At 44.6% G+C, this 24735-nt stretch overlaps 1 protein-coding gene and 1 long non-coding RNA gene across 2 annotated transcripts in view; both read left to right on the top strand.

Annotated features, from left to right (window-relative positions):
• The window catches only part of SQOR (sulfide quinone oxidoreductase), a 46124-nt gene extending 40728 nt beyond the window's left edge, over positions 1-5396 (top strand). Inside the window, exons 7-10 of the mRNA XM_060005171.1 lie at positions 1039-1222; positions 3295-3362; positions 3653-3831; positions 5064-5396. Coding sequence (XP_059861154.1) covers positions 1039-1222; positions 3295-3362; positions 3653-3831; positions 5064-5121 — 489 coding nt within the window. The 3' untranslated portion in view covers positions 5122-5396. The remainder of the gene's footprint in view (positions 1-1038; positions 1223-3294; positions 3363-3652; positions 3832-5063) is intronic.
• Positions 5397-14687: 9291 nt separating this feature from the next.
• Positions 14688-24735, top strand: part of LOC132419686 (uncharacterized) — a 207119-nt gene continuing 197071 nt past the window's right edge. Inside the window, exon 1 of the long non-coding RNA XR_009518225.1 lies at positions 14688-14893. This is a non-coding gene — a long non-coding RNA (uncharacterized lncRNA). The remainder of the gene's footprint in view (positions 14894-24735) is intronic.

Genomic DNA, 24735 nt, shown 5'->3' on the forward strand with positions numbered 1-24735 from the left:
CATTTGCCCTACTCCTTCTACCTTAAGGTTGATTAAGCTTATAATTGTCTGAGAGTGGGAATAAATACAAGTCACCTTCCTAACTCCCTCTGCCACCACTGACTGCCAGGCCCTGCTGAGGGGACAGAGCTCCTTATGGAAACCAGGGGTTGTTGACTATTACAAGGTTAGGATTGTCCTAAGATGCTAAAGTTTTCACCGTAATGAAATGTTTTGTGGACATTTAAATCAATTTGATATTGCTAGATGGAGTTTATTAAATGAAAGGAATAAAAAGGATAAACTGCAAAATATCATGTAAACAAAAAAGAACATTACATAAACAAAAGAGTTAATTGAGCCATCAGAATTGACCAGGTTTGGTTAGTGCCCTATTGCCAAGGGTAACCCTGATACAGGTTTTTGGGAAAAAAAAATCCACCCTGCCTCCCACATGGTTCAGTAAACCCAGCACTGAATCAGACCCCTCCTTCTTCAAAGTGCTAGCCAATATTCTTGCCACCTTTATTTCACCTTAAATTGGTGTTTTGATGGTTTCCTTTATGTATTTTGAGTGTTGGCCCACATTTGGGAATGGTGCCCACTTATGAGCTCCTCACATGGCCTTTACAAGTTTCAGGTGCTCTGAGAACCTCTTTGCAGAATAAAACTGAAGTACCAGACTTTTACAAGTCGACAGCTGAGGGTCAGGGAGAGAGCAACTGAGATACACCCCCTGCTTTGTTTCAGTAATAAATAGAAGCATCAATGAGTTCTTTCAAAATGTTAGTGAGGTTCACTCCAGTATTTCGGATTCCCCCATGCCCACTGCCCAAGGGATCACGTGCCCTCTGTATAGGGAGACCATGTCAGTTATTTTATCACCACATTTGCACAGGAGCGTGTAAAATCTTGGAGTGGGTGTGGATCAGTAATGAGCACTTACACTGCTCCATACAGCCATAGAACAGGGTGTGGGTTAGGGAGTTAGGACGGGAGCTTGTGGGGCTGTAGAAATAACAGAAGAAACACACATTTGGATGCTCTCCCTTTCTGCAGTATGAAATGCTTCACGTTACACCACCAATGAGCCCACCAGATGTCCTCAAGACAAGTCCTGTGGCTGACGCTGCCGGCTGGGTGGACGTGGATAAAGACACTCTGCAGCACAAGCGGTACCCAAACGTGTTTGGGATCGGGGACTGCACCAACCTGCCGACGTCAAAGACCGCTGCTGCCGTAGGTAAGACCACGAGTTGTGTTTCTTCCCCACTCAACGTGATGTCATCCTCAGGCACTGTCATAACAAAAACAAAAGTTGGGCGCAAGTGGCATTTCATTATGTGCTAATTATATTAATGAAGATAGATTTCATTAATAATGAAGAAACTTTTGTGGCCTAAAAATGACTTTGGCCTCCCCAACAGAGAAGCAAGTTGTCCGTGAACCTAGTGTTGTGTAAAGAAGAAAGTATCTGTTAAGTGCTTTGCAACCAGAGTAGCACGACCTCATCTGCCTTTTCTCTGTCAGAGGGGTGGTTTTCAGGGGAGGGGGCATTAGAGACAGAGAGGTACCGCTTTTCCAGCTCTCTAGAATTCTGTTACTTCTCATACTGCCGTGCTCACATCCCTGGCCTTCTTTGCCCCCGATGCCAGGTAGGTTGGCTATTTTTCTTCTGCCTAAAACACCGTAAAACTAGGGAAGCATTTGTTTCCCCAGAAAACACATGCAAGTCAATGAAAGCTTGCAGAGCAGAAAATTGCATTAAGACAGATACAGTGGAGAGTGCCCTGATTGGTACATGATTAAGGCCTCAGCCTGGGAAACTAAATTCTTCACTTCGATGTTCTGCTCTAGCAGTGATGGAGGGAATTGCCTTTTAGATTCTGTTTTCTGTAGACAGGGACTGTCTTCTTTAGATGTTATGAAACACGGACCTCCCTGCTGATGTGTATGGGAGTGTTTTGTGTGAATTACACACCTGCCAAACATGTGTTACTTCTGCTTGAATACGTCAACCTAAGAAAGACTTTCTAGGAAATCCATTGAATGTCTTTTTCATTATTATTATTACTATTTTAAAATTTATTTTTGGCTGCATTGGGTCTTCATTGCTGTGCGTGGGCTTTCTCTAGTTGGGGCGAGCCGGGGCTACTCTTTGTTGCGGTGCGTTGTGGTGCACGGGCTTCTCATTGCGGTGGCTTCTCTTGTTGCAGAGCATGGGCTCTAGGTGCGCGGGCTTCAGTAGTTGTGGCACGTGGGCTCAGTAGTTGTGGCTCGTGGGCTCTAGAGCGCAGGCTCAGTAGTTGTGGCGCACGGGCTTAGTTGCTCCGTGGCATGTGGGGTCTTCCCGGACCAGGGCTTGAACCTGTGTTCCTTGCATTGGCAGGCGGATTCTTAACCACTGCGCCACCAGGGAAACCTGTCTTTTTCATTATTAACAGTAATTTTCCCCCAACTTTTCATTTCAAAAATCTCAAATCTATGAAAAATTTGAAAGTACAGTGAATACCCATATACCCTTCAGGTGTTAACCAGTTATTAATATTTTGTGACTAACATAATAATTAACCAATAAATTAATATTTTACTTGATCACTATGTACACTTTTTGGTTGAGTTGTTAGAAAGTAAGTTTTGACATCCTGATGCTTCACCCTCAAACACTTCAACCTTTATCTCCTAAGAAAAAGCAGTTTCTCCTCTATACCCACAAGACCATTATCATGTCCAAGAAACTGAACATTGTATTATAAAATCATCAATACAATCCAGTTTGAATTTCTCCATTTTCCCTAAAAATGTCCTTTATAGCTTTCCCTGCCCCCCGGCCCCAATTCCCCTTAAATTCATGAACCAGTCAAAGGCCACACTCTGTATTGGTTGTCATGTCTCTTTGGTTTTCTTTAATCTAGAAGCCTCTGACATTTGGTGGTTTTTTTTTTTTTTTTTTTTTTTTTTTTCCTTTCATGACATTGGCATTTTTGAAGAGTCCAGGCTGGTTATCCTTGTAGAACATCCCACAATTTAGAACCATCTAGTAGTTTTTGATGATTAGATTCAGATCATACGTTTCGGCAAGACTTGCACAGTGAGGCTGTGTACCTCCCACTGTGTCACCTCAGGAGCCCCTCATGTTAGTTTGTCTTGTCCCTGGTGAAGCTAGATTTCATCACTGGGTTAAGAGTTGTGCTCTAGTTACAGTCTAGAGGGATGGGGTCTTCTTAACTTGTTCACATTAAAGTTACTTGCAAATTAGTTTTCATGGAAAATCTAGCTGCTTATGTTTTTCTGACTTCTCCATTTCTCATGTAGCTGCCCAGTCAGGAATACTTGACAGAACAATTTCTCTGATTATGAAGAATCAAACACCAGTGAAGAAGGTTTGTATGCCTTGTAAGAATCACTGTCTCAATTTACCATCTTCCGTTCTGCATGAAAACAGTGTTTTCCCACAATTTTGCCACTTTCTTAATTAATTTCTCTAATATGGGCACTTCAGTTTTTGCCTTTAGTGTATTATATAATTTCTATTTTTTCACTGTACAAAAAATTAGAATATACAAAAAAAGAAAACAATTACAACCGCTCAGAGTAAATAATAAATTCTAAAGTATCTACGTAGCACCGTGAAAGAAGCCACTTTCCAACTCTGTCTCATGGCCAATTGTAGTATGATGGCTACACGTCGTGTCCACTGGTGACTGGCTACAACCGTGTTATTCTCGCGGAATTTGACTACAACGCTCAGCCCCTGGAAACCTTCCCCTTTGACCAGAGCAAAGAGAGGCTTTCCATGTACCTCATGAAGGCTGACATGATGCCGTTCCTGTATTGGAATATGATGCTAAGGTCAGTGCATTGCCTGGGGGAGAGGCACAGCTGTTAGCAGATTGCACCGACTTGTGCAGGGCGGTTGTTTCCAAAAGGCCTTCCAACTTCAGGAGATATGACCCCAAGCAGGACTGTCGAAAGGGAACCACCTTGCTGTGCCAGGTCTCATAGATTAGTGATGGCTGCCTGAAAAGGGTTCTGAAGCATCGGCCAGATGTGGTGGGAAAGAGGCTGCCCTGGGTGAGGGAAGGGAGCCCTAGCACAGCTACCACCCACAGGGGATGCAGCCTGCTGTCTCCATTATTGGCAGTGACCGAGTCTTCTGTCTTCCAGTTTCTGGTTCTCTCTTGCTGCTGGATAAATAATAGTAATCATCATAGTAAATCACTTTGACATGTCAAGTACTTTATCATCTGCTACCTTGCTTTTGTTTTTATTATGTTATAGGACAAAGAAAACATAGCGATGAAGAGCATAAGCTTTGGAGTCTGACCTTTGTTTGAATCACGTGTCTGCCATTTACTAGCTGTGTGTCCTAGGGCCAGTTGCTTAAACTCTCTGTGTTTTAAGTTTCTCATCTGCAAAATGAAAGTAACATTGTTTTCCTCACAGGATGGGGAGGAATGAGACAATACCTAAAGAGACAGCTACATAGTAGGCATTCAAGTAGTAAACAGAGTACCAAACTTAATAATTCCTCTTTCTTTGTTGCAAAAAAAAAATGATCTCATTTGACTTTCCTAAACCTTTAAGAAAAGTAAGTCAGAATATCGATACCAGTGTTTTTCAGCCAGGGGCGGTTTTGCTCCCCGGGGGACGTTTGACAACATCTGGAGATACATTCTGTTGTCACAACTGGAGGGGATGCTACTGGCCTCTAGTGAGCAGAGGCCTAGGATGCTGCTGAACCGGACAGCCTCCACCACAGAGAAGTATCTGGTCCAAAATGTCAGTAGGACCGAGGTTGAGAAACCCTGACCTATACTTAATTCACGAGCAGGTGAAGGTAGAAGGGATTGCAGTCTGCACGTAGTAGGGGCTTTGTTTGGCCGAACCGAGTCAGCGTGTTCAGGCTCACATAGCAAGTCAGTGTCAAAGCCAGGACTTGTCCCCTCCTAGTCCTGGGATCTTCCTACTTCGCTGTCTTGCTGTATGGCCTGATAAGTGTTTTGTGTGAGCAGCCACCAGGCTGGCCGAAGTCACCCCCATCTTTTCCGACGCAAAGAACCTTTCTGTGTCATTTCTTACAGGGGTTACTGGGGAGGACCAGCCTTTCTGCGGAAGTTGTTCCATCTGGGTAGGAGCTGAGGATGGCTCAGCTTCTGGATGGCTTGCAGGGATGGCCATCCATCCTTGGATGGCTCCTGGACCAAAATCACAGCCACTGATTGACCGCGAGCAGCATGAAGAACTCAAAATCTAACCCCGTAAAGCATTTACTGCTGGATGATGGTGACCAGATGCCTCCCTTTTCAGTCCCTCTGGACAGCCACCATGCAGGCTGCCCAGGATGAGTTTGATTCTTTGGAAATATGCAAATGAAAGAGTAGACTTCTATTTTTTAAATAAAAGCTTGCCATTGATTGACATTCTGTGAGAAAATTCTATCTTGACTAGTGGAATGAAAAGTTACGGCCCTGGGGAGGAAAAGATGGTGGTGGTGGGATAGCTTACCTGTTATCTACTTCGAGTATTCAACTGATAGCGGGCCTAATTTCTCCAGAGCCTGTTTGGATTTACAGAAAACAAGAGTCATTCCAGGGAGAATAGTATTTCAAACAGTGTCCGTGAAAGCCCCAAAGACGTGCGGCCTAGAACTGGTGCTGCGGGGGCAGTGGACCGAGAGCCCGGCTGCTGCCCCTCTGCTCTGCCACCATGTTCACGCGGAGGCCACGTTCTCCTAGCCAGTGACTGATGCGGGCAGTGGGGTGGGTACTCATGCTGGCCTATTCCTACAGGATGTGGAGCTCCTCTTCCTGGCAACTTTGGCTCCAGGATCTCCCATTAGCCTGGCTGAAACTTTCTCGGGACTGCATCAAGCCTGAGGTGGTTCTTTCCCATCCCTCCTTCCTTCCTCTCCTCCTTTCCCAGGTGTCCCTGCCGAATCATGGTCTGAAAGCCCTCCCTTGCCTTCTCCTGTTCCTCCTTCTTTAGCCTTGACAGACATTTCCCCCAATAAATCTCTTGCAAATCTAATTCTCTCATGGCCCCTGCTTTGCAGAGAACATACACACAGCGAGGATGGCGTTGATTCAGTCCCAATTTTGGCCAATAAAATTTTGAATGAGATCACATTGGAAATATTGCAGGAAGTAGTTGCAGTTTATTTGAAGTTCAGCAGCAAAATCATTTGTCCCCAACCAGTTTATTTGGAAGCTTGCAGTTTCAGTTCAGTCTGGTATTTGAAAGCTTTGCATGTTTCACATTTATTTATACACTCCACAAAGGGCATTGTTTAGCAGTCTATGCAATGCCTTAGATTTTCATAACAGTTTAGAGTTCAAACCTAAACTGTTACCTAGTTTAGGTAACAGTGTTACCTAGGGTTGCTAAGTCTCTCTGGTTTCCTGAAGTTCCCTGATGACTTTAGAAACTCTGCTTAGGCATTCATTCATTAATTCAGCAAGGATTTACTGAGCTGCCAGGCACTGTCTTGGCCCTGGAGATGCAGTGGCGAACCGACAGATAACGGCCCTGCCACAGTTTTGTGGTTCCTAAAGGATAGTTTCCTCTCCTTTCCCTGGGATGCTGGGGAGCTCGCCGAAAGAGGCCTTGATCTGATTTGGAAAGTAGACTTTCCTCAGTGGCACAGTTCTGAGGAGGAACGGGGTACCATCCTAGCAGCAGACCCCTAATCTGGCACTAGAAGTGGGAGATGTTTTCTGCATGACCACACATCTTCCCGTTTAACATATGTTATTCCGGCATAGCTATCCATGACGCCCCCTTTCACTCTCCGAGATGTCCTATTTGGACCATAGATTATACTGACCACTGTAGTGGTCGCACTGAGCCCTCCCACTCCCACCTCAGTTCTAGAATGGGAGAGCAGTGCTATAACAGGTGGCACTGTTTTTCCCTCTGTGCGGCTCTGAAACAGGCAGAGGTGGGGTGTTTCTGCCCTGTTCTCGGAGTCCCTGGGCCTTTACAGAGTTCCTGCCTGAGACCGCTGAGTCAGCAAGAGCTGGGGGCGCTTCACCCCAAATGATCTTTCCCTGCAAGGTCCAAGAAGTCCTGGGAATAACCAGCCAGGACTCTCTCCCTAAATGTGGACAAAAATGTATTTTCAGAGAGTGAGGCTGTGTCTCTGGGAATGGCTGAGGCTCCGGGGTGAGTCACTGTGAAATCCCTCCTGGGGTGAGCTGGAGCTTCTTGGGTCTGTTTACGATCATGCATTCCGAATAAACCTCCAAGCATCAGGAAACTGTCTCAGTTCACATTATGCTGGGCAGAATTTACTGCCGGGGCTGGAGGGAGCAGTAACCACTATTGGTCAGTACACTGGTCTCCAGCTGTTACTCCTCCGAGCTGGGAAAGATCAGAAATGTGCTGAATTCCAGAAAAGTCTGGCCTTTGAAACCATATCTCCTTAACCACGAATGTGGGATCGGCCGAGGGCGAGGCCCTTCTCTGGGACTGCCTCAGGTTAGCCGGGTCAGCAGCAGGAAGTGGGGAGGGGTTAAGACCAGGATAGGTGGTGGTTTCTCCAAAGGTGGTGCCTGGGGCAGGGTGAGGTGGCTGGTCCCACCCTGTGGAGGGCTCCAGCTCAGAGGCTGATGCCTGCAGAGTGCAGAAGTGACTCAGGGCTAGGACTGCTGACTTGGGAAATCCCTCCTTGCCCCCCCCACCCCCACCCTTGGTGTCAGCCCGGGGTGAGCTATGGATATAGTGAAAACAGAGCTGGGTGGCAGCTTAGGGACCACTGAGATACAGGGAGGGAAGTGAGACTTAAGTCAGCAGGGAGAGCACAGGGTTTCAGATTCAGTTGGTTCTTATTTATTTATTTCTTTTGTATTAAAAACATTTTTGGTGTTTTTTCCCCCCTTATTTCTAAATTTTGTAGAAAATTTAGAGAACAGAGATCAACAAATGGAATAGAAATCACTCCAAATCCATCACCCAGTTGTAACAGCTAATAGCATCTTGGTGTCTTTTTCTCTAGGGTCCTAATATTGCTGTTACATATAAAGTTCCTGAAAACAAATAGGATCATACTGTAAGTACTGTTTTGTGACCTGTGTTTTACACTTAATATGCGTTGAAGACCCAGGGGTTGGTTGTAGAGAGGAGGAGATCGGTGAGTAATTACTCAAGGTGCACGGATCATTTGTCCTGGCTGAGAAAACTGCTAATTAATTAATGTAACAAATATATGTCATGTGCCTTGGAGAGTATTGGCATATAGTCATCACTAGATACTTTTCTCACATAATCCTCCAATAACAGGTAATTATCAAAGACATAGAAGGTCTTTTTGTGGAAGGTGGCTCTGTAATGCAACAGTTAAGAGTAGCTCCTCTGATTGTATGCACTGGATAAGTCCAGTCTGATTTTAAAGCAAAGTCCCTGCTTTATGCCCTAAGACCACAGATGGAACTTTCATTTGGGATAGGCTCACTGTGATCATTTCAGGGGTGGGGGTGGGGGTGGGGGATGGGGGAAGGAACAAGAGCAATGCTTTGGATAAGATGAGGCTTTCTGAAAGGATGAATGAAAACCAGGTCTCTCTGCGTAGGTTAACTGCCAAGTAGCTAAGGAGATTGCTTGTCTCATGCTAGAGAAAGTCAAGGCTAATACTCTGCAACAGATATTAGGTAGAAAGGTCACAAGACACAGTTGAGAAAGATGGATGGTGAAATATGGAACAGTTTTCTCGCCCCACCCCGTATTGATTTTTAAAAAGTAACTTCCCGGGAGGAGTGCATGCTGTGAACAACCCTAAATGAAGTTATAACTTTCCATGTTTACATGCAGTAAAACTCCTGTAACTGCATCCCTCGGCTACAATTTGAGGCCACACCCAGGCCCGCAGTGGTGCAAAAAGGCAGGAACTCTGGTGCTGTCCTGGCACAAGCTGGGTTCAGATTTCTCGAGGGACAGCTGGATAGAACACAGGATCTGGAGCCGCAGACGGGGATTCAGGTCCTGGCTCTCCCACTGACTCGTGCCTCATAGCGTCCCACTAGTGCGTTTTCATCACCACTTTGTAACCTGTAGAGGGGGTCACAATACCTACTTCACAGGGTTAACACAAGCATTAAATGAATTGAGGTATAGCTTTTAGCAGTTTGGCACATAGACTGTAGCTGGGATTGTTGTTGTTAACTCCAGTAGTCGAATGAAGTGCTCAGAAATACAGCTTCCCCTTAGACTAGAAATTCCTGCCTGTCTGTGAGAAATGGGGTCATGACGGCTCTCCAACATCCTTGTTCTAGCAAGACGGATTCTGTCACTTGATACCACCACAGACCCCTGCCTCATTTCGACTGACTTTCAGAGTTGGGAAATTGCCAGCATTATAGATTAGCCCATGTGGGGTAGTGGCTAAGAGCACGTGTCTGGATCCAGCTTGCCTGGTTTGAATCCCAGATCTGCCTCTCACTGGCTGTGTCACCTAGGGGAAGTCCCTGAAACTCTCTGGGCCACTGGTTAACTTAGATCACAGAAGGCCCTTTGTATTCAATCTCTTTTGATCTCAACCAGTCCCAATCTCCAGGCTATATAAATACATATGATAGATATATACTATTGGTTATAGGGGTTCACTGACTGCAAGAATTCACTATCAGCTACTCCCACAAATATCTTGGGGGCATCTAATAAACACAAGGCCCTGGGGATTCAGAGATGAAAACCCTTGTCCTCAGTGAGCTCTGCTGGGTTCTTTCCATAAAGCGCCAAGGTAGATGTCCCATCTGTGTGTGGTCATAGCATTCAGAATATGCCACTGTCTTACACCAGACATTCAGGGAGAATATTCAGAAGAAGGTAAAGTTTGAGATGAGTCCCTGTATTAGCCAGGTCTCATTTGGTTCGGACAGAAATCCAACCCAAATAAGCCTAAGAGAAAAAGGAGAACTTATTGACTCATGTAACTGGGAAACTCGGGTGTTCACTTCAGATTTGGCTAGATCTAGGAGTCATAATATAATCAAGGTGCTCTCTTTTTCCTTTCAATTCTCTCAATTCTTTTTCCCTCTGACTCACTCTCTGCGACAGACAGGCTTTCTCACTGTGCCCAGGGAAGAGGGCTACATGCATGTCCTCCTGGCTTGGCCTCCTTAGTGGAAAAAAGAACTTGGCTTTCTAAATGTCCACAGACCAGTTCTGGGGAAGGATTATGCTTATCAGCAGATGAACAAATAACTGTGTTTCCCCTATCCGTAAGAGTGCTCTCTTTGTTGAGTGCTGTCTTAGCAGTACCTAGAGCAGCACACAGTAAGTTCTCAGTAAATATTTGTTAGCTGAACGAACCAGCTACATTTTGGCCATGTGCCCACTTAATAGCTAGGGGAGTGGGGTTTGCTACCTAAAGAAGTAGATTGATGGACAAATGTTCTCAGCACTCCAAACCATTATTACCACTACAGTCCTGATCTGCGAGTTAGACTTGGCCAGGAGCAGAGGAGCGGAAACTTCCCAGGCGTGGGGAACAGTATGTGTAAAGGGATGCAGGCGGGAGGCTGTGGGGACTGTGGGTAACTTGGTATGTGTACGAGGGATACTGAACGACAGGAAGACGGTGGGAAATGGGCTTCTGGAGAATCTTGCGTTGGGATCTCTGATGTTGCCTTTTGTTCCTCCAGCCCCACCCTGGACTTTCTGCATCCTGCTGTCTGCCCTGGGAGGCGGCCCAGCACAGGCCGTGCGAATGGTCTCCCCTGCTGTCTAGTTTCTGGTTGGGTTTGGCCGGTGTGGGTTGGTAAGAGGTGGGAGGGAGGGAGGAGGGTAAGGTTGGGGCGTTTCTTTTTCTGGCTCCCTCCTGGCGGGGCTATCTTGGCCCTATGATGAGGTAAGAACAGAAATTGAGAGTAGGAGTTAATTTGACAGAGATAATTTATATATGTTACCTGTTGGATCCAATAATAAAAAAATTGGGGCTTGTGTTTTTTTTTTACATCTTTATTGGAGTATAATTGCTTTACGATGGTGTGTTAGTTTCTGCTTTATAACAAAGTGAATCAGTTATATGTTCCCTTATCTCTTCCCTCTTGCGTCTCCCTCCCTCCCCACCTCCCTATCCCACCCCTCCAGGCGGTCACAAAGCACTGAGCTGATCTCCCTGTGGGGGCTTGTGTTTTATGTGTTTTCAAATTTCATTTTTTCCCAATAATTTTTAATTGTATTTTGCAGAAGTACTAGTCTGAGAAGAATTAGATTTTTAAAAAATCAAACAAAATGAAAACAAATCCCACAAATCTGGTCCTTCAGCACAGATGGCTGGAGAAGCCCCACTCTCTTTTTGGGTTCTGATGCCCTCTCCCTGCACCCATCCTGACGGGCCCAAGGGTGGCAACAGCTCCCTGCCTACGAATCCCGAGGGACCTCACTGGGCCTGCGGTTCCCCCAACCTGGCCCACCTTTGTACATAAGCCCTTCGTGAACTAGCCTCACTTGACCGTGTCATCTGCTTTCTGTTGGGCCGCTGACTGACACAACGTAAACTCAAAGGGGTGCAGAGCCACTGAAGGAATTTACGCGTGAACGAGAGGAGACTGTAGCAGCTTGGGTGAGCTATGCACTGAGGAGAAGACTCCAGACAGGCTGACCAAGGCCAGGGCCAACTAACTTCAGCGAGGAAGGGTGAGGGCTTGAATTAAGGCACTAAGGAAGGAGAGGAGGGGAAAAATTCAGGAATATTTAGGATACTGTGTGTCAGGCAAACAGAAACCACTATATAAATAGTGCAGGCAGAAAGGAATTGGAAAGTGCAGAGGCTGGCAAACTATGACCTGTGAGCCAAATTCAGCCCACTGCCTGTTTTTATAAATGAAGTTTTATTGGAACACAGCCATCCTCCTCCATTTCTGTATTGTCTAGGGCTGCTTTTGCACTACAGTGGCAGAGCTGAGTAGTTGTGACAGAGACTGAACGTGGCCCTCAAAGGCTAAAATATTGACTAGCTGGCCCTTTACAGAAAAAACTTCACCAACTCCTGGAACATTGGGAAGTTGGTACGTATAGAACTCTAGGAATGGCTGGGGAAACAAACATCATGGGCAAGTACTGCTGGTTTTCAGGGGGTCAAGAGGCTACAGAAATTGCAGGAATACTGGCCCCATTGATCTCAGGATTTGCCCCATCAAATCAGGTGATTGCCTGCAAGCCTCATGTCTACGGACTGGTATGCCAGCCATTGCCAAAGGGAAAGGGCTTCCCTTCCATCTTCAATCTGGAAGGAGGTGCAAATGCCCCTCCCTCACTGGAAGACTTTGGATGAAACCAGTTGTCTTTTCCCAGCTTTCGTCCGTGATACAGAGGTGAGTATAGGAGAGACAGGGATACAGAAGCCCAGGGCTTTGGGATGACTACAATGGGTGGGGGATAGGGAGGCTGGGATGACTGCCAGGCTTCGGTGACTGTGATGGATGACAGTGCCGCCACGGAGAGGGAGGGGGGTGGAAGAGAAGATTCTGGACAGGGAGAGAGGCACTGCCAGCAGGTTAGTTTCCCAAATCCCTGCCAACTGTGGGGTCTCAGCCAAGTTCTGTGATGGGTTTTTTTTTTTTTGCGGTACGCGGGCCTTTCACTGTTGTGGCCTCTCCCGTTGCGGAGCACAGGCTCTGGACATGCAGGCTCAGCGGCCATGGCTCACGGGCCCAGCCGCTCCGCGGCACGAGGGATCTTCCCGGACCGGGGCACAAACCCGTGTCCCCTGCATCGGCAGGCGGACTCGCAACCACTGCGCCACCAGGGAAGCCCCTGCGATGGGGTTTTACTCAGCCTCCGTCACTCAGTGATATTCATGGAGTGAAACCATAAAGTAGTTTTGACATAAGAAAATTGGAATTACAAGCCTGGGATTAACATATCTTTCCAAGCTTATAGGCTAAAGCAAGTTATAAGTATTCCTTTTAAAGGAGACCTTCCAGGAGATGGAAAACATTGGCAATCTCTTTGGCCCAAGGGCCCTGTTGGCCTGTGTAGTCCTGTGAATGGCAGAGAGAGGCCTGAAGCAAAGCAATGAGGTGAAAAGAGCAGAGTGGAGGGAGAGGTGGTGAGAGGCAGAGGGTGGAGAGGAGAGAAAGCGTTGCACCTGGGAGGACCTCATTAAAAAGGGCAGTGGACACTTAATCCCTGTATGGGGGCAATGGGAGGATGTGGGGAAAGGAACGATTGCTGACCAGCCCTTGGCCTCTGCCCGCCCCTGTTTACTATCTTGGTGGTCAGTCAGGGCCCTTCCTCCCAGAGTAGATGACCTAGGTTGACTGGGGACCATCCCCTGAAATTTAACAAGATTGTGGCAGAAAACTCTCCCCACCTTATTTCTTCCTTATCTCAGCAAATGGAGGCCTTTTCACTCCAGCAAAGCTGATTTTATTGCTTACTTCCTCCAAATTGGTAATAGTCCAGCTTGTAAATCCATCCATACATCCTGTGAACCCACTGTATATCTGACTAATTAGTGGTTGTCTTCTAAATGAGGAATGCCTTCTTATGGATGTTCTGTGCAAATACAATACTGTAGGTACTTCAACATCAATAACTGTACAAACAATATAGTAATTTGAATGGTTGTGGTTAAAATGAAACTTTTCTAGAATCCAATTTATAAATCTAGGAAAAGGATGTTATTTGTGACTAGGAACTATGTGTTCATTGTCAAAAGTTCCAAAAGATTTTCAAGATTGCATAGTAAATGAGACACAGAACTGGGATTTGAATCGCAGTCTGTTCTCACCGTGTCTGAGAAAAATTGTTGATATCAGGATTACTTTGGAAGGCTTCTCTTACTTCAGTGCTGTCATATTTCTTCTCAGGAGTAAAAGAAAAAGGAGACATGCATTAGTCCAAGTTCTCTCATTTTCCAAGTAGCAAAAAAGCAATTTATTGGCTTATGTACTTAGAAGTTTGGGAAGGAGATCAGGCATGGCTGGATACAGAGGCTCAATTTCTTCCTCTCTTGTTCTTGCTCTGCGTTTCTTTGTGTTGGTTTCTTCCTCAGGTACACCACTTCACATGCTGACAAAGTGGGGCAGGGTCAGGCTTACCTCTGGTCTTTAGAGCCCACAGTCCTTCTTTTCTGTTAAAATGGCAAAAATCTGGGGAAAGGTGTGATGATCCAAGCTGAGTTTGTGACTTGTTGAACCAATCTTGGGGGAGAGGATTGGGTCAGCTCTGTGGGAGCCACTTGGACTGAGAATGGGAGTGGTGGTGGTGATTCTCCAATGAGATGCTGGGGTTAAAAACCTCTTTTTACTACAAGAATAAGAAGGTGGACACATCCTATCTTCTTCTCCATTGTCAACATTAGTCTACTTACTCACTGAGTCTCTGGCCGGCTGCTGGGGTCCTCAGGTGGGTAAGCTGGGTTCCCCCGTTGGAGGAGCTTAGACCCTCAGGGAGCCTGCGTTTTCAGGAATGGTCCTTTTGCACCGTCGCAAAGCATCCTCCGGACTAGGAAGGCGGACTGCAGCTCCTCCAGGATGCCCGCTGACACCAGGGATTCCTGCCAGGACCTGCCAACAAGAGCCCTTTCAGCTTCCCAGGGTCTCTCAGTAGGCTCTGTGACAGAGCCGGTGAAGTCCTGGCCGGAGAGGGAGTGGGGAAGGCGAGAGCGCGCCTGGCGGGGTCCCGGAGCCGGGCTGTGGGCGCCGCCTGCTGGAGAACTGGAGCGCCTGCGGATCTTCTTTTACAAATGGGGCCCAGTAAACGCTAGGTTTGAAGTAACGCCAAGCCGTGCGTGTTTACCACCTGCACCTGATTAACTGGCAGCCAGGTGAGCGCTGAGTAAAGGAGCCAGAATTCCGCGTCACGGGGAGCCTCTGCCCGTCTGTCCAGCCGCCTTCCCCACCACCTCACACGGCACAGGGACCACAGGGACGGCGCCGCGTTCCCTTTCCTTACCAGGTCCTGCGAGGTGAGTCGGCTCAGCCATAATCACAATCATAATCAAAATAATATTAATTGGTGGGGCTTCCCTGGTGGCGCAGCGGTTGAGAGTCCGCCTGCCGATGCAGAGGACACGGATTCGTGCCCCGGGCCGGGAAGATCCCACATGCCGTGGAGCGGCTGGGCCCGTGAGCCATGGCCGCTGAGCCTGCGGGTCCAGAGCCTGTGCTCCGCGAAGGCCACAACGGTGAGAGGCCCGCGTACCGCAAAAAGAAAAAAAAAAAAGAAAAATTAATTGGTATAATTTTGAGTACTTTGAGGGAGACACTTGGCTAGGGGCTTTGCATCCAGTTTCATACTTCATCTTCGTGATCACCATACGGGAGGGCATTTTACTTGTGTCTTATAAAGGACTGAGACTTAAATTAGAGAAGTAACTCGCCCAGCGCACGTGGCTAGGAAGAGACCAGGTCAGGCCAGAGCCACAAGAGGGCGCACCTCCTTTTTCAATACTGTCCTATGAGTCTTGCTTTTCCTTGGGGAAAACCCGCAATGTATTTTGACAAATGTTAAGAACCCACATAAACACAGTATGTATGTATGTATGTATTTATGTATGTGTTTATTTATTGGAGGAAATGGACAGCGTTGGGAATATGGGCTGTAGGTAGGATGAACACGTTTCTGGAACTGGAAATTAGACTACATCTGGTGTGACAGGAGGCAGAATTTTTGAATTTAGGAGTCTTCTACAATCTGGGATGTTGGTCATCGATACCATATGGGAGGAAGCTGTAAAGCCACGAGAGGCATTGGTGAGTTATGGCTGGCAATCCACACCGTGTGCCTATGCATGCAAGCTGCCCACTTACCTAGAGCGTCCTCTCAGGCTAGTGCTGGGGTCTCCCTTGCCCCGATAACACTTAGAATTAAAGTCTGGAGTAGCTGTTTTCCTCTGTCTGAGATAACCTAAAGGCATCAGTCTTCCTCTTTTTCTATTTCCCTCTCCCAATTTTCCCTTGCTCCCAACTCTTGGTCTGATTGAGGGGTGTCTAAATGACGTGTTCGTTACAGAGGAGAATATTGCTATTGGCTATTCCTGATTGCCTCGTTTCAACAGGTCATTTCTGATTGTAAGTAACCACTCTAGTTTCTAATTATCAATCGATTTAAAGTGATAGTTTTTAAACCTTCATTAAGGAAGTACGTAGCCACTGATTGCCCCCCACCAGACTTTAGGCTTCTGGAGGGCAAAGATCTATCTACTTTATGCAACGAAGCCTTACTATGTACTGTGTTGAGTCTTGATGCTGGGCAGCTGCATATCTGTGGTTCCCAAACCTGGTGGTACAGTACAATCAACTTTTTTTTTTTTTTTCTTTTTAAAGCCTTTGCCTGGGGATTCTGTCTAGATCACTTTGGGCTGAAGCCTGGCAATCTGTGTTACATGAACAGGTGGTGCGCATCCCTGTGGCATCTACCTCTGCTGCACCAATATCTCCCCCGGCTCTTATTATGGCTTCATGGGGTGGGGTGGGGTGGAGGTTCCCTATGATGCTGGGAGAAGAGCTTGGGTCTGTTGGCAGGGGTTGAAATGGACTGCTGTCACAAGAGTGGCCTTAAGGACTGTGATGAGGGAGATAATCCCAATAGGCACAGCTGTGAGTGGTACCCTTATTTGTCCATTTCGCATGGAAGGAGAGGTGGCCTGAGGTAGTTTCCATGGACTCCTGGGCAGTGGTAAATAATTTGGTTAGGTGTCTGGAAGGATTAGGAGTGGAAGATCCAAGACCAGGAGTCTGGGGAAGAAACATGTGATTGAACTATGGGAGTGGGCAGGTCTTTATGTTGACCATCAATACCCAGCAGAGGGGTCACTCAACAACCAGGTAGTCAAGATGACTCGTCTGATGGATGTCTGTCAGCCTGTGCTCTTGGCCGTCCCGGTGCTCACACAATGGGCCCATGGATGGAGCTACAGTAGCAGGGATAGAGGCTCTGCATGGGCTTCCTCTGCCCAAAGCTGGTCCAGTTATTGCCACTTCTGAATACCTGATGTGTTAACGGCAGAGATAAAAGATGAACTCTTGATATGGTACCATTTCTCAAGAAGTCCAGCCATACCTTTGTCACCAAGTTGATGCCCTCAGGACTTTATCACCCTATAGGGGACAGTGATTCATCCTTTTTGGAACTGATCCCACCAGATATTCATTGGCCTTTCCTGCACCTCCGCTAATATCATCCCAGTGTTCACAGAGTGCTTGTTTACTGTCATGGGAGCCTACCTAACAGCTTTTCAGACCAGAAACCTCATTTTACAGTGAAGGAGGTGTGGTAATGGGCATATGAGTATAGAATCCTCTAGGCTTACCATATCCCACATCACCTGGGAGTGAAATAGAAGGTTGGACTGGCCTATGGGGCCTTTTATCCCTCAGCTCGAATCAGCTGGCCATAGACATCCTTGAGCTAGGGCCTTCCAGGGCACGCAGGGACTCTGGGTGCTGGTGTTTCCATAGAGGAGGCCAGAGGCCAGATGAGTAGGAGTGCAGGTCTGGGAGGGTGTGATCAGGGGGACACTGGATGTCTAGGAGCAGGGGTAATGCGGGAGCATAATGGGGACAGAAGAGGGTGGCAAACAACCAAACAAAATCCAGAAACTGGTCTCTGGATCCCCTTTCTGGTGATTCTGACCAGTGAATCTGAGGGAGGACTTAGGAATCTATACTTTTAAAAGGCTCTTGAGTAAGTTGGGAGCTCTTCCAGGTTTGGGAACCATATGGGGGTGGAAAAAGGACGGAACGTGGAAGAGAAAGAGGCAGGTGTGTGTCCTGGCTTCACCACTTGCCCAAGGTGACCGCCTTTCACGGAGAGTCGCTGGCTTACTGGTTTATACTCTTCTCATTTATAAAATTGGGCTTATGATATCAAATGGGATAATAGTGTGTGAACCATTATTACATGAGTTAATATACTTAAGGCATTAAGTGGTGTCTTAAGGTAAAGTGGTGTCTGATAAGCACAAGAGCGCTATTAAAGCATTAGCCATTTTAATGTGAATTAATGTTATTGTTAAAAAGTTTGGGGCACAGAAAAGGGTCTGTCTGATGAGGGCCAAAGACATACCTGAATTCTTCCTGCTTGCTAGCTCTTCCAGAACCCAGCCCCGAGGGCCAGAACTACCATGTCTTTCCTCCAGTTTTTGGGGGGAAATCAGTTCAAACTTACAAAAAGTTTGCAAACATAAAATAGTGCAAGTAGCACCTATATACCCTTTACTGAGATTCACCCTTTGGAACATTTTACTCCGGTTTACTGTATCATTCATGGTCTTTATCTTTCTTTCTCGCTCTCTAAATATATGGAATCTTTGTACGTACATATTTATATACATATACATACATTTATATACATGCATACATATATTTATACATACTATATATATGTGTGTATATACATTTCTTTTCTGAATAATTTAAGGGTAAGTTACATGCATCATGGCCTTGAACTCTAAATACTATATTACACTAAATACTGAACTACAATATTAGGTGTACTGCAATAGGGACAGTCTCTTATGTAACCACAGTACAATTATCAACCTCACAAATTTACAGTGATACCGTATTTTAAGTAAACCATCATTGAAAATATTATTTATTTAGTCCCAATCTGAAGCCTCTGAACTGCCATTTCTTCATAATAGAAAATGTAATAATAATATTAAAAAATGGCAACAATAAAGATAATTGCCCCCCCCCCAAGTACTATGAGGATAAAATGAGATAATGTTCTCCAAAGTGCTTTGTAATCCAAAAAGAGCTATCATTATACTGCATGTTGCTAAATACCAGTTACTATCACTGCCGTTTTCATGGGGGCTTTCCCCTTGTATGTTAAAGAGAGTTTATGTGATGTCAGTCTTCATTTCAGACAGTGTGTAGACACAGCCTTAACATTTCCTCCTAATTTCTTGGGGGAGACAACTAACTTGAAGTGAGGAGCTACCATGTTCCAGGTGTTTTATTACATATATCACCTTATTGTAACTAAAAACAAAACCTTATATAGAATCATTTTTCCTCTTTTTTTCCCCTGAAGTACTTAATAAGAGCAAGCTGTGGATATGATGCCTCAACACCTCTAAATACTACAGTGGATCTTCCCCCTCCCAACAGCACTTTCCTAAATAACCATCGTACAATCCTCCAAAAAAAAAAAAAAAAAATCAACATTGATACATTTACACCCAAGTTTTTCCAACTATCCCAACAATGCCATTTTTGCTGTTCCGGTCTGGGATCCAGTCCAGAATCAGATTGCATTTACTTATCATGTCTCTTAGTCTCCTTCAGTCTGGAATAATTCCTCAGTATTTCACTGTCTTGAATGACCTAGAAAGATTTACAGAGCACTGCCCTTTCATTTTGGAGGCTGGCTTTCAACCTGGGTCTGTCTGCTGTGTTCTCATGGCCACTGAGGCCATGCATTCTTGGCAGTAATTCCACAGACATGATGCTCTGCTCACGTTAGCAGGTACCTGATGAGAACTCTTTCCACCACTGGTGATATTCACCTTGACCACCTTTTAAATAATCTTCTGTCAGATTTCTCCACCATAAAGCCACCATTTCCCCCCCTTGTTATTAGTAAGTATTTTTGTGGGGAGATATTTTGAAATTACACCAATATCCTATTTCTCATCAAACCTTTACTCACAGTCTTTGCAGTTACTGATGACACCCTCCATAATGGTTGCCAAGTGGTGATTTTCTATTTTCATCATTCCTGCCGCATTTATTAGTTGGCATTTTACTGTAAGGAAGAGCTTTCCCTTTCCCTCCTTACCTTCCTTCCTTCCTTCCATCCATCCATCCAGCTTTGAGGTCTCATGGGTTCTCATTTTATTTAATGGGCTGTAAACCCCATTATTATCATTTGCTCTAAAGCTCACATTTCCCAAGTTTGGCTGGTGGGAACCCCTTCAAGCTGACTCCTGAGCTCTTTGGACATGTCTTCATTAACCTTTGAGCGCTTCCTTACTTTTTTGGAAGGTCAAATCTGTTTCTCCCCCCTACCCACCCCAGTTTTATTGAGAAATAATTGACATACATCACTATATATAAGTTTAAGGTATACAGCACGATGGTTTGATATTTATATTGTGAAATGGTCTCCGCAACAGGTTCATCTAACATCCATCTTCTCATATAGATCCAATAAAAAGAAAAAAAAAAGGGAAAAAATTTCTCCTTGTGATGAGAACTATTAGGATTTACTCTCAACAACTTTCCTATACAGCAGCAGTGTTAGCCATAGTCACCATGCTGGACTTCCCCGGTACCTATTTATCTTATACGGGCAAACCTCAGAGATATTGCAGGTTGGGTTACAGACCACCGTAATAAAGTGAGTATCGCAGTAAAGCAAGTCATATGCATTTTTCGGTTCCCCAGTGCATATAAGAGCTTTATTTATACTATACTGTAGTCTGTTCAGTGTGCAATAACGTTGTGTCTAGAAAAATAATGTACATACCTTAGTTAAAAAATATTGTATTGCTGAAAAATGCTAGCCACCATCCGAGCCTTCAGTGAGTTGTAGTCTTTTTGCTGGTGAGGGTCTGCCTCGGTGTTGACGGCTGCTGACTGATCAGGCTGGTGGTTTCTGAAGGCTGGGGGGCTATGGCGGTTTCTTAGAATAAGACAACGATGAAGTTTGTTGCATCAATTGACTCTTCCTTTCAGAAACAATTTCTCTTTAGCATGCAATGCTCTTTGATATATATATATATATATATATATATATATTTGCTGTACGCGGGCCTCTCCCTGTTGTGGCCTCTCCCGTTGCGGAGCACAGGCTCCGGACGCGCAGGCTCAGCGGCCATGGCTCACGGCCCAGCCGCTCCGCGGCATGTGGGATCTTCCCAGAACGGGGCACGAATCCGTGTCCCCTGCATCGGCAGGCAGACTCCCAACCACTGCGCCACCAGGGAAGCCTGCTCTTTGATATTTGATAGCATTTTACCCACAGTAGAGCGTCTTTCAAAACGAGTCAATTTTCTCAAACCCTGCCGCTGCTTTATCATCTAACTTTATGTAATATTCTAAATCCCTTGTTATTTCACCAATTTTCACAGGATCTTCACCAGGAGTAGACTCCATCTCCAGAAACCACTTTCTTTGCTCATCCATAAGAAATAACTCCTCATCCATTCAAATTTTATCATGAGATTGCAGCAATTCAGTCACATCTTCAGGCTCCACTTCCAAATCTAGTTCTCTTGCTGTTTCCACCACATCTGCAGTTACTTCCTCCACTGAAGTCTTGAACCCCTCAAAGTCATCCATGAGGATTAGAATCAACTTCCTCCAAACTCCTGTTAATGTTTGATATTTTGACCTCTTCCCATGAAACACGAATGTTTGTAATGGCATCTAGAATGGTGAATCCTTTCCAGAAAGTTTTTGATTTAGTTTACCCAGCTCCATCAAAGGAACCACTATCTATGGTAGCTATAGCTTTACAAAATGTATTTCTTAAACAGTAAAACTTGAAAGTCAACATTACTCCTTGATCCATGGGCTGCAGAATGGATGTTGTGTTAGCAGGCATGAAAACAACATTAAATCACATTGTACATCTCTGTCAGAGCTCTTAGGTGACCAGGTGCATTGTCAATAAGCAGTAATATTTTGAAAGGAATCTCTTTTTCTGAGCAGTAGGTCTCAGCAGCGGGCCTAAAATATTCATTAAGCCATGTTGTAAACAGATGTGCTTTCACCCAGGCTTTGTTCCACTTATAGAGCACAGGCAGAGTACATATAGCATAATTCTTCAGGGCCCTAGGATTTTCAGAATGGTAAATGAGCATTGGCTTCAGCTTAAAGTCACCAGCTGCATTGGCCCTTAGCAAGAGAGTCAGCCTGGTCTTTGAATCTTTGAAACCAGGCACTGACTTCTCCTCTCTAGCTATGAAAGTCCCAGATGGCATTTTCTTCCAGAATAAGGCTGTTTTGTCTACATTGAAAATCTGTTGTTTAGTGTAGCCACCTTCATTAATTATCTTAGCTAGATCTGGATAACTTGTTGCAGCTTCTACGTCAGCCCTTGCTGTCTCGCCTTGCACTTGGATGTTACAGAGATGGCTTCTTGCCTTAAACCTCATGAACCTACCTCTACTGGCTTCAAATCTTTTTTTCTGCAGCTTCTTCACCTTTCTCACTCTTTGTAGAATTGAAGTGAGTTAGGCCCTTGCTCTGAATTAGGCTTTGGCTTAAGTGAATGTTGTGGCTGGTTTGATCTTATATCCAGACCACTAAAACTTTCTTCATATCAGCAGTGAGGCACTTTTACTTTCTTATCATTCGTGTATTCACTGGAGTACTGCTTTCAATTTTCTTCAAGAAAATTTTGCCTTCACAACTTGGCTAACTGTTTGGTGCAAGAGGCCTAGCTTCCGGCACATCTTGGCTTTGGACATGCCTTCCTCACCAAGCTTAATTATTTGTTTGATTTAAAGTGAGAGATGTAAAGTGAGAGATGTACAACTCTTCCTTTCACTTTAACACTTAGAGGCCATTGTAGGGTTATTAATTAGCCTAATCACAATATTGCTGTGTCTCAGGCAGTAGGGAGGCTGGAGGAGATGGAGAAAGAAGAGGGAACGGCTGGTTGATGGAGCAGTCAGAACACGCACAACATTTATCAGTTAAGTTTGCTGTCTTCTATGGGTGTGGTTCATGGTGCCTGAAAACAATTAGGATAGTCACATCCAAGGTCACTGATCACAGATCACTATAACAAATATAATAATAATGAAAAACCTTGAAGTATTGTGATAATTACCAAAATGTGGCACTGAGACACGACATGAGCAAATGCTGTTGGAAAAGTGGCGGCAATAGATTTGTTTGACTGCAACGTTGCCACAAATCTTCAATTTGTAAAATATGTAGTATCTGTGAAGTGTAATAAAGTGAAGGGCAATAAAAAGAGGTGTGCCTGTAGCTGGAAGTTTTCACCTTTTGACCCTCTTCCTCCAATTCCCTCTCCCCCCACCCTCTGCCTCTAGCAAAACTGCAAGTCTGATCTCTTTTTCTATGAGGTTTTTTTTTTAAGATTCTACATATAGGTGAGATCATATAATATTTGTCTTTCTCTCTCTGACTTAGCATAGTACCTTCAAGGTCCATCGTATTGTTGCAAATGGTAGGATTTCCTTGTTGTTGTTGTTTTTTTAATGGCTGAATAATATTTCATTGAAATATACAAGTGTCAATGGACACTTAGGTTGTTTCCATGTCTTGGCTATTATAAATGATGCTGCTATGAACATGGGGGGGCAGATATCTTTTTGAAATACCTGTTTTCATTTCCTTTGGATATATTCCCATAAGTGGACTTGCTGGGTCATATGGTAGTTCTATTTTTACTTTTCTGAGGAACCTCTGTACTGTTTTCCATAGTGGCCACACCAGTTTACATTCCCACCAACAGTGTGCTAGGATTCCCTTTTCTCCACATCCAGGTCAGCATTTGTCCTGCCTTTTTGTTGATGGCCATTCCAGCAGGCATGAGGTGTTATCCCACTGTGGTTTTAATTTACATTTCTTTAATGACTAGTGATGTTGAGCATCTTTTCATGTACCTGTTGGCCTTTTGCATATATTCTTTGGAGAAATGTCTATTTGGGTCCTTTGCGCATTTTTTAATTGGGTTATTTGTTCTTTTTTGCTATTGAGTTGTATGAGTTTTTAATGTATTTTGGATATTAACCCCTTATTAGATATGTGGTTTGCAGATATTTTTTCCCACTGCATAGGTTGTCTTTTCACTTCATTGATGGTTTTAAAAAGCTGTACAGAAGCCTTAGTTTGATGGAGTCCCACTTTATTTTTAATTTTCTTGCCTGTGCTTTAGGTGTCATATCCAAATAATCATTACCAAGGCCCATATCAAGGAGCTTTATTCCTATGTTTTCTTCCAGGAGTTTCATGGTTTCAGGTCTTACATTGAAGTCTTTAATACATTTGAGTTAATGTTTGTGAGTGCTGTAAGAGATGGGTCCAGTTTTATGCTTTTACATGTGAAATCCAATTATCCCAGCACTATTTATTGAAGAGAATGTTTGTTTGTTTGTTTTTTCCATTGAGTATTCTTGGCTTCCTTGTCAAACATTAGCTAACCATACATGCTTGGGTTTATTTCTGGGCTTTTGATTCAGTTCTATTTGTCAATTTGTCTGTTTTTATGCCAGGACCATACTGTTTTGATGACTATAGCTTTATAGTATAACTTGAAATCAGAAAGTGTGATGCCTCCTGGTTTGTTCTTCATTCTCAGGATTTCTTTGGCTATTCAGGGTCTTTTGTGGTTCTATATAAATTCAGGAGTGCTTTTTCTACTGTAAAAAAATGCCATTGCAATCTTGATAGGGATTGCATTGATTCCTTACTTTCTTACACAACAAGATGTTCCAGACTCACACTTGTACTCATTTATTTATTTATATCTTTAAGGCCTTATCGATTCCCATTTTATTCAATGGTTGTAACCCATCACTATCATTGTTTATTTTAAAGTAACTGCTCCTTTCAGCTCCAGTTTCTTTCCCCTCAAATTCATCTTATACTTTCACCAGATTAATCTAATTTGGTTTGGCTACTGTCATTATCTTTTGATCAAGCTGGCAGTTTTGAAGAAGCAGGAAAGAATCCAAGCTTCTTACCTGTCATTCAAGACACCCCACACTCTATCCTCGTCATTTCAGGAATTAGCGAGAAGATGATTGTAGCAACCCTTTTTAGAACTCTCAGCTATGATCACATTCAAATCCATAAGGACTTGTAAGATGAGGACTTC

The sequence above is a fragment of the Delphinus delphis genome, chromosome 2 (assembly GCF_949987515.2).
Source record: "Delphinus delphis chromosome 2, mDelDel1.2, whole genome shotgun sequence".
Lineage (NCBI taxonomy): Eukaryota > Metazoa > Chordata > Mammalia > Artiodactyla > Delphinidae > Delphinus > Delphinus delphis.